Source organism: Amblyomma americanum, chromosome 1, assembly GCF_052857255.1.
Source record: "Amblyomma americanum isolate KBUSLIRL-KWMA chromosome 1, ASM5285725v1, whole genome shotgun sequence".
NCBI lineage: Eukaryota > Metazoa > Arthropoda > Arachnida > Ixodida > Ixodidae > Amblyomma > Amblyomma americanum.
This window is the reverse complement of record NC_135497.1, coordinates 125511005-125521380: the sequence shown is the minus strand read 5'-3', so window position 1 is coordinate 125521380 and position 10376 is coordinate 125511005. Positions and strand designations below refer to the sequence as shown.

The 10376-nt window shown below is 48.1% G+C and overlaps 1 protein-coding gene across 1 annotated transcript; it reads right to left on the bottom strand.

Annotated features, from left to right (window-relative positions):
* Positions 1–6750: 6750 nt before the first annotated feature.
* LOC144135761 (uncharacterized) lies at positions 6751–9660 on the bottom strand. Its single transcript, XM_077668209.1, has 3 exons — positions 9508–9660; positions 8856–8937; positions 6751–7055 (listed from the first exon to the last, which is right to left on the bottom strand). The coding sequence occupies exons 1-3, from the start codon at positions 9658–9660 to the stop codon at positions 6751–6753; spliced, it is 540 nt and encodes a 179-aa protein (XP_077524335.1).
* Between the last annotated feature and the right edge of the window lie 716 nt (positions 9661–10376).

Sequence of the window (10376 nt, the reverse complement as noted above, 5' to 3'; positions counted from 1 at the left end):
TGGGCGGTGGTCTTCACTGAATACATCCTGCATCGTCCTCATGGTGAGCATGACCACATCGCCCGGCTCGTTTCCAGCCGCGCCACAGCTCGACTCCCACGACTGGCGACAGAGCTTGCTCTTTCCACCCTGATGATCCCAATGCGCTTACGTCTCCTCGCCTCGGTGTCACCTGGAAAACACTTTGGTCGGCATGGACACCAGCTGGACGATGTCGCAGTCGGCTCCAGGCACAAGGCCATCGTCGTCCGCTTTTTGCGGAAGGCGCCCCGGCTTCATCGTGAAGAGCAGTTCCTGGAGCTCGTTCTTGACCGTGTTGCCGGTCGAGTTCCCTGTCTAGCCGCTGGCACCGTGGCCGATACCCCTTTGCACCCGCTGCGGCCTTCGCCATCTGACCTTGCTGCTGCTGAAGATGTGCAGGAAGCCCTCGCGCGACATATCTTGCAGCGTGGCGACGTCGTCGTCTTTGCAGTGGACATCACAGGCCAACAATAGGAATGTCCACGCGAAGCATCGTCATGCTCGCCCTTGTTAAGGTTAAGCACTCGTTCGTACCCACGTGGAGTGCTTACCTCATCTTCGTTGTTGTTGCAAGGCGACCGCCATGCATGAAACGATGAACGTGTGTGGTGGTCGCACGTTGATTTATTTGAAATAAATTCCGCCTCGTTCATTAGCGAGGACATAGCGTATATTTATGCCTGTTTCTGGACAGTACCTCTCCGCCTCCTTCCGATCGCTGTCCCGATCAAAAACTAGCATGAATTCTCTCTGGGGTGCCATAAGCAGGAGGACGGTGGCGCCGGCATTTCTCAATTATATATGCTTCTTATTGCCGAACAAATCTTTCTCCTCGTTACGATCTGCCGGTGTTGATATTTTCATGACAGTGGCCGAGGCTAATTTGTTACAGGCCCTCGCCAGACAGTGCTATAAGATGTCACCCCTCTTCCATGAAAAAAGAATGTGGATACCATGCGTGCATTCCCATATGCGATCGGCATTTGGATAGAAAAATGGTCTGCACTCGCTGCTGAGATCTGTGTCTCAGCAGCGCCCAGGGCGAGACGGGTGACTTCACGTTGTCCCTGTTCGTCCTGTTCGAGAAGCAGTGCCTCCCAGGACTCATATGTTCTGTCAGGCTCTCCAAAGCTAGGACACGCCCATATCACATGGATCATGGCCGCTGTGTCCTCGCAACGCTTGCACCTGGGGCTGAAAATCTCCGGGTGCCACTGGCTATAAAGCTGGGGGTTTGGAAATACTCCGGTTTGTAGCTTACGCCACACAACCTGTTCGCTTTTGAGGAGCTGCTTACAGACTTTTGGGAGTACCGCTCTTCTAATTCGCAATGATTTAGGATTTATTCATGCCTACTAAGATCGTCATCAAACTGTAGGGGCTCCTCGTCGAGCGAGCGAAACAACATTGAAATATTTGCTTGGGATGTGCAGTTCCAGTGTGTATAGCAAACCAGATAGCACATAGTATACTCGTAATTTCCTGTTGCCTACCAAAGCTATGAGCATGATAGGGGCTGACTAGAGTCATTATTCAGCAAGTGCAGCCCGGACTCCAAGCAAAAGCCCCTTGGATCCTAAAAAAATAACACAGGCGAATAATTCAGTTAAAAAAACATAAAAATCAGCTCATATGTCGCACTGTTTGCTGCACTCATATGCAGCACTGTATTCACTGTATGCAGCACTGATATATATCGGTGCTGCATACAGTGCATACAACGTTCCATATCAGCCGCCAACATAGTTTTTGTAACGATGAAGTCACGAGAAGCCAGAACTTCCTCGTTTGCTGGCAGCTCAGCCTGTACTTCAGATGTTTACTGTACAGGTCATCATCATCATCATCATAGCAATTTTCGTTAAACGCGTTGGCATTACTGACAAATAAATACTAGGGCAGCAGCAAGGAAGAACATAAACGTGCTGAATGCTACAACTAATATGAATAATATTATTACAATTTAGCCGTGCATCGATATGGAACAAATTGCCTAAAGATGTCAAGCAATCTGCGATGTTTACGCTGCTATAAAGAGTTTTATGTATAATAAATACTGAACGTTGCTTGTCGTCCCCAAGGTGTTATTTGTCGTTTTTCTGATGCACTTGCATGCACTGCCATGTATATAATCATGTGTGTATTCACTCCCTCAAATGATGATCTGTAACCTCATTTGTGTAATGTACTATAAGATGTGAAAACATTGTTAACTGTTTTGTTGAGTTATTTTGTTGTGCAAGCCGCGTAACAAACCCATTTTTTATTGTACCCGAAACTACACTTTGGCTATGGGTACAACAAACGCTTTTATGTCTCATGTTTTTGAAATAAATAAATCTCAAAAAAGAAGAAGGAGAGATAGCGCTGTGGCGTAACGAACATATATGCGGAATTGGTCATTCTCGACATTACATACGTAGATCCTTGGGAATCTATATATGTCCTCAAGTGGTGCGGCCGCTTTTTAGCACACAGAGCAACGATTGGCAGCCTCGAAAGCTTATGCGTCCATTAATAATTAGTGTTTGGTACTCACTCTCTCTGTTACTTTATGGCCACAAAAGTCGAGAGCGAAAAAAAAACGAGTCACGAAAACCAACTTTGGCAGCTGTAATGTCTATTTTTTCTTATTTGAAAATATTGGCTTGATTGCTCTCTCTCTCTCTGTTCACTGAACAGCACGAGCAAACATTTCAATTTCCAGGAAGGGTCCCAGGGAATACTTTTCTGCGTCTCGGCAAAGAAACAAAAATATAAATGCGATGCAAAGAGTGTGAACGAAGATGAAAACATTGAGGAAAGCTCGTTCCACTCTTATGCGCCACTCAGCACGCGCGCCTCGCCTACGAGCTGCGTCGGGCGCTAACACTATGCTGCCGCTGCTGCAAACCACAAAGGATTCCCAGGCCTAGGCTCTTGCCGGCTTCCAGAAGCGCGCGATGCTGGTCTCTCAACCGAGCTCATCGCCGCAGTGAGGTTCCAGCCAGGCCAGCCGCGGAAGCAGGCTGTTTCGACGGGCTTCGAAGAGCGCGGCGCCGGCGTGTCACACAGCTCTGGGGTTCTTCCAGGCGGGGCACTGCGCGACGGGCGAGCCTGGAGTTGTGACTGCAGGCCGAGCGTCCCTGGTCTGCTGAAAGTTCCTGTTTGCTCCCGTGCTGTGAAGGAGGGCCGGTCCTACAGGTTAGAGGAACAAATGGCACCGTCTGTCTGGAAACTCTCCCTTGCTCCCTGCGTGCAGTTGCTGAATGGCGGGAGGTTAGACCTCGACGGGACGCGACCTCGTCAGCAATAACAGCAAGTTTTCTCGTCGACGCAACGGAGAACGCTCTGCAGATCATCCTTTCCCAAAGGCACCGTAGCGACCTGTTGATGCCGAGCCGCCCCTGCTTCGCCAAGCACCACCAATGCCAAGTTCCCACCCGCGTTGACAAACACCACGTTGGAAAGCGTAAACATCATGTTGGGGTTCCAGTCGACGCTGGGCACAACGTCATCGTCGACGGCCTCCAGCACGCGGTGAGTCTCACTCCATACGGCTCGCTCCTTGATCATGGTGAAGGCGACAACCTCCCACTGCTGGGAGTCGACAACTCTTCCCGTCAATTCCTCCATCTGATAGCAGCACCTGCTGATCGCGCCCGGGGGCAGCGGCTGCGCCTACGTCCCCTGGCTTTGCTGTCACCTGCATACCATGCCGGCAGGCATGGGATTAGAGTCGACGCCGAACACAAGATCATCGTTGTTCGCAGCCAGCCCATGGCGATACGCGGGTCGCAGCGTCATCGGGAAAGCCACATCTTGGAGTTGGTTCACGACCCGGCTGGCGCTCTAATCCCCCGACTAATGCCTGCCACTTCAACAGATACCCCGGTGCACCTGCTACGCATTGACCATCTCGCCTCGTTGGTCCGCAAGAACCCTTCGCGTACCATGGCGCGCAGCTTGAGCGCACCGTAGTTACCCTGGTGAACTAGCAGGTCTGCTGGCCGCGGCATCATCATGCCAGCTCGTATGAGAGGCAAGCACTTGACCATGCCCCTGGCAAGTGCTTGCCTCATCTTCGTTGTTGTTTCAAGACCACAACTGCAGACGGAACATTGAACGTGTGGAATGGTCGCATTTAGATTCATATGAACGAGACGCCGTCGCCACACCTAGTAGCGTAGCTTGCAGTTACGCCTGAGACCAGACTGCTGCCCTCCGCCAACCGATTGAAGCGCCGGTGAAGAATTGGCAAGGAGCCGACTTTTTTCGAAGAGGATGACTAAGGCGTCGTCTGGATGCTATGGTCAGCTTGGGACCGCATCCTTTCTAGCAAATACAGTTCTTACAAAGCAACTTTGGCTCTTCTCTTGCATGTTCATGGTCTCTTCTCTACGCTCCCTGCTTGGGAACGAAGCGTATGAGAGCTTGTGTTGGCTTTTGCTGGTTAGTCGTAAGAGTTCGCTTAACGTTCTCCGCTCGCTGCAAGTGAAAGGCATGTCGCCTTACGAAGAACGAAGCAGTGAACCGTGCATGTGATATTCGCTTTCAAGCTTCCAAGCTTTAAATCAAGTTAATTCGAAATCAGGAACAGCATATTCTGGCCACTTCAGTGAAATAGGGCTGTAGAAATTCGGACTCTGAGGAACGCGAATTGAAACAGCAAATGATATGAGATGCTACGAGGACAATCTGGGGGTACAAGCGTCAGCACGGCCAATATGTACCGGCTCACCAAGCATTAGCATTAAATGATTAACACCATGCTGTAACCACTGCAGCCACAGACCTCAGTGCTACGGCGCCGTTTCCGTTACGCTGAATCTTAATTCAGACAGTGCGCTGTAACAAATCAGGAAAGGAACTCATTTAGTAACAAGATTTATTCAGAAACCGAAGAACAGAACGCCGCCAATATGCGAAGTGGAAATTGGAACATGAAAAAAGAAAGATCGATTGCACAAGCGTCTGTCACAGCGGTCATCACAGTCTGAAACAATGTTTCTTATTAAATGTCCATAAACAGCGGCGTCTGCAATGGCAATGTGCGCGTATGCGTGTCTCCATTATGTTAACAGCAACGAAAGCGGTTGTTGATTTTTTTTCTCCAGAGCTCCTTTTTACCATAAAAATCATCATCATGATTTCTATTCGTTGACTGCGGCTATGAAGCATCTGCTATGGAGTGCATCGAATATGAATTAAAAAAAATGTCCAAAATAACTACACGCATTCGCACTTATATCCTTTGAGAATGATATTCCTAAGCAGCGGTGAGGCCTATTTGCCGGTGGCATGACACCCACTTGCGACTCTATAGGTAATGGAAAAAGTCGTATGCTTGCTGCCGCCACTTCACGGCATTTTCATGAGATGCAGCAGATTTGGGGCGCACAAATGCCTGTGTTATTGCATTTTTACTGAAATTATCATTTCACCGTGTCCTTCGTTTTCTTCTTTTTAGGTATGGCAAAGAGCATTTTATTGCGTACGGTGTCTCACATTGAGAAGCGCCGGCGTTTAAAACTCAGCCGTTCCAGTGCACCCTTCTTAAATGCATGTTGCCCTGGCTGTCATCATCATGATCATTATCATCATTAATAATCGTAGTAGTCGTGGTAGCAGTAGGAGTAATAACTGACTCTAAAAAGGATACTGAGGCGGTCTTTGAATCTGCTAACCTTCTAGGGTTCTGAGATAGCCTCGTTTGTGATCATGTCTGTTAAGTTGTTTTTTCGAGTTTGGCTAAAACACTGGCGCAATCACCCGTTGGAAGCGCGGTGTTCAAATCTCCCGCATTCAGCACAAGCGCATGAGAGGAGAACAGCAAAGAGGGAAACCTCACCCATGCAATGCCACCTAGAACTAGTTTCAGGCCTGCTCACTGCCGCCGTGACGTCACGTGTTTTGACCGAGCCGCGCGGAAGCGGGAGGCTGTGAAGCGCATATCATCGCTTCCCGTGAAAAGAAGGAATGATCGTGGCGAAGTGCACATGTGTAATAGTTTTATTTTGCCTTTGCATTTTGATTGGCAGTGTATGTTATGAATGCATAATGCTTCAAAATCCGTACATTTATCTGTATAGCAATTTATTATTCCACTAAAAATAGAGATTATACGCCGTGGAACGTGTGACCGGTTTATAAGAGTAAAGTTCGATGGCCCAACAAAGTAACGAAATTAAAAAGGTAAATTTAATGAGTCTTTATTTACACACACGCTTGGCACATACACACACATACACACTGTGTCCAGAAAACACATGGAAACTGTTGTTATTCATTTTGCAAACTTCTGCAATTTCCTTTGTTGAATCGGCGTTTTTCTACTCTTCAGAACATCAGTCTTCATGGAAACGTAGTTCTTCAGAAGAGTGTTTGCTGCTGCCACTAATATGTTCGTCAGCACAGTGTCAGGATGGTGACCATTGTTACAGACATCAAAATCCTCTGTTTCACAACGATGTCTTGTGACAGCCACAAGTAGCTCCCTCTGTTTATGTGTTGCATGAAAACGCGCAGCATTCGCTTTGTTGGTAAGCTGCTCTGAGACAATGTGGGCGTGTAGAACCGCATTAACGACTGCCGGTTGAGGAAACTTGAGAGCGCCTCTCGAGAGGTTTTCGATTAGGAGATTCCTTTCAAGTTGAACTTCCCGGTCCTCAGACGTAATATTCATGGCACAATACTGACAGGGCAGCTTGTTTAACGCGGCGTGGGCGCAAAAGCCTGCGATGTATGTTATTACCGGCAGAATGGATTCCTTATTCTTATATCATGATCTGGCACCTTTATGCCGTACTCCTCTGTCAACTGAGCTCCGTCAAGTGTTTCAGAACATGGCTTCTGCATTTCCTGCATATCTGGCAAAACCAAACTGTCTTGTAGCCTCAGTTTTTTCTCTGACTCAAAGACTTGTTGGATTGAGATATGATAATTCGTTCCCGACAGCCGACGGTTCTGTCCGAACCTTTCTTCCAGACTGTCGGTCTGAAATTTTCCCAGAAACACGTAGTCGAAATTCAATTCTTCAAGGCAGTACCGGCACAGTTCGACAAGCGAGTAACAAGTCAGCCGCAGCGCTGCGTGTGTTTCAGTGGTTAGTGCGCCTGTATCCATCCTGATGTCTCGCCATGTGTCCAATCAATCCACGAATTTATTAAGAAATTCTATCTGCTTGTCAGCCAAACTCTTTACTGGATCCTGGAGCGGATCTCGTAGGCGCCGGCCTTTGGAGGGGCTTTTCACGTTGACGATATGTCACCACTTCAGTATTAGGTCAATGAAATGCGCTGTCCCTGCGGTGTAGTTCAAATTAAGCTCGTCTCCTCGCATATTTAGAGCCTCCACCACAAATGAACTAAAAACCTTTAAAACAAGCTTCACATTCTGGCGCTCAATGTTGGATGGATGCAGTGCTTTGTAGCTCAATCCATAACCAAAATTTGAGACGCTGTGTTGCTCCGAAGCGTGCATGTCTCGAAGAGCTTTGAAAGACGCTCCATTAACCCGAACTAACGAAGATGTGCTAGGAAATTCAGGGTAGAAGATGCACGTTCCTGGATTTTTCTGGTTTAACTAGTTGTTTCTTATGCACTTCAGAAGATGGACTGGGTCAACTACATAAAAAAGGGGTCTTGATTCGTCTGCTGGGTGAGGGTACACAATGTCAACTGTTCGCGTTTTAGAAAACAAGGACAGCACTTTTCTGTTTATTGAATTATTATCTGTTATTACTGCGATGACAGTAAGCCCTGCATTCTCTAGCTCCAAAATTGTCTTTCTTAGGGCTGCATGCAATTGGACTGCGTGAATGTTAGATACTGGCAGAATGTGCGCGACATCCTTGTGGGCTGATAGCAAGGACTGGATCATAAAAACATGCGCAGTTTTGGCTGCTTCGCAAGAATTAGAAGCTGCCTCGGTCACTGATCCACCTTTGTATTCGAAGTACGGCTGAATATGGATCTCGTCCATCATTATAGTGACGATCTTTTCATGCGGTTTGAGAAGGCTTGATCGCTTCTTCACATAACGTAAAAACCCTTCATCGCCCTGCTCATTTCCAGGGTTGACGTTATATTGAGAACAGATTCGCATGAGTGTAGATCGATGTGGTAGTGCTAACTTGCCAGCACTGCGAATGAATCGGTTGGCGTGCGGGGAAACAGTGTAAAGAATACTGGAAAATATTAAAAGCTCAGCAGAGTACCGTGCTGAATGGTCCTTCTTGTGCAATAGGTCAAGTTGCTCTTTTATAAAGCCGAGCGCTTCTGTTTTCTCTTGCGGCAAAAGATCATCACACCTGAGGCTGTCCAGCAAAGAGAAAAGCAAGCTGAAACTTGCCTTCACTTTTTCATCCTTGTCGCAAACGTCTGGAGCCTTGAAACTTCTCATACTGTCTAGTGCAGTCTGAAGGCAGGGCAGATCGTCCAGTATACACGGGATGAGCAGGTCCTTCACAGGCACTTTCACTTTCCTCCAGAAGGCCGTAACCTCCATGTTCTTACTAACAATCACAGATCGTTCGACGTCTGGTGGGTCTTCACCCTCTATGGGAACAAAGAGAACAGCATGCTCTGCTTTTACTGAAGTCCAGTAGGTGGAGAGGTCGAGGCTTTGTAGGCGCGATACAAAGTCTTCATATGACTGCAGCTTATTTTGACGCTCTTGTTCTTCGTGCGATGAAATGGACTGCCGAATAGCTTCCTCTAGATGCGATGCTTCGCGGCGTTTCCTTTTTGCCTCTGGCTGCTGGCGCACTGGTGCGCATTCGCTCAAATAAGCAGGTGCATTACGAAAAATTGTCGGCACTGCGTCCAACGTAAGCCAAGTAGCGCCCATAGGAGCTTCTACTGTCCTGCCGGTTCTTGGATCGGTGTACGTGGTAGTCGTCCTTAAGTACTCGGCCTTGAAATGGAGCTCGCACACCTGCAAACCATTCACAACAAATAAACGGTATATTACAGGCTTCGTGCTCCACAGCCGCCTCATTTACTAAGCCACAAAATAAAAAGGAATGCTACAAAATTCTCGATGAAGCGCGATGACCAGCAAATACATTGGACAACAATCTACAGATCACTTCGAGCGTGCGCGTTAACTGATAATACGTCCTGGCGTTCCTGGAAAGAACGACATCACTCATGACTTGCGCGATCTTATAACGTTCCAGAACACAAATAAACACCCGTGAAATATCGGGTCTTACTGGCTGGCAAGTAAAAAACACACAAAAGACCATTATTTTCACTTCTGGAAAAAAACATCCCTCAAGGCATGCGCACGGCGTTATAAAAATAGCGTATCTCATCACCACAAAGCGCCGCAGTCGAAGCGAACATTTCAGAACAGAAATAAACAGCTGTTACAATGTCAGGGCTTACGCTGGCTGGCAAGTCAAAAGCGCACAAGAGATCATTTTTGTAGAGCAAGAACCGGACATTCTGGAGGTGGTGCTTTTGGAGCGACTCAAATTACGTAGTATAAACGTACACATACCTTCGGATCACGGAGAGAACGGATATCGACGTCATCGCGACGAACAGCCCGCTCCCACTTTGCTCTTCGGTCATCCTTTGGGAACGAGAACACTCGAACCTTCGGCCCCTTGTCGTAATTGCCGCGACAGTTGGGCACGCAGCATCGCCCCATTAGGACAGTTTGCAGGCGTACACTACGCGAACATTCAGCGAGTGAAACGCTTCACATCACAACACAGCAGTTCAGATACACAGAAAAACACGTCTTCTCCAGTCGCGAACAGAACCAGTTCAGAATAGAAACACCAGCATGCCGCGACAGGTCTCGTCAGGCTTAGCAAATCCTACTCTCGAGAACGGCTTGGGCACCTCCGCGCAACGGAAAGCGTCGGTCAAAACTGACTGACGTCAGCAGCCGCGACAGGAGGAGTGAGCAGGCCTGATAGTCCAGAGGGCGCTGACCCATGTCGGCCCATGTGACGTCACGTTGAGGAGCCGGGGATACTGCGAGCCACCCGAGCGAGCTTTTTAGCGAGCGTTTTTCCTCATGGTTCATGAGTTGTGGACGTACAAAGCGTGTCAGCTGAGTGAGCACCAGGTTCAACACGAAGTACTGCTCTGCGTACGGCTGCACGAACAACTACGGCTGCGACTATGTTGTCTTCTATTGTTTCCCGCAAGATCAAAACCTCGCAGCCCAGAGGGTCGCTGCTGTTAACAGGCAGAATTTCAAGCCGAGGAAAGCAAGCGTAATTTGCTCGAAACACTTTGCTCATAGCGTATTGCATGCGCAGCTTCTACGTAATGCGATATCTATAGTTTTCTGCCAAAAAAGGCACGGCTGATCCACGACACGGTTCTTTCGATTTTCTCGCGTATGAGATGCGT

Bases quoted from the DNA above. Each gene is read 5' to 3' on its own strand.
- LOC144135761 (XM_077668209.1), bottom strand. From the start codon at position 9,660: ATGGGGCGATGCTGCGTGCCCAACTGTCGCGGCAATTACGACAAGGGG. The intron at 8,938-9,507 runs GTATGTGTACGT...AATGGTTTGCAG, and splicing joins GTTCTCTCCGTGATCCGAAG to GTGTGCGAGCTCCATTTCAA. The intron at 7,056-8,855 runs CTCCTATGGGCG...CGCTTGTCGAAC, and splicing joins AACCGGCAGGACAGTAGAAG to TGTGCCGGTACTGCCTTGAA.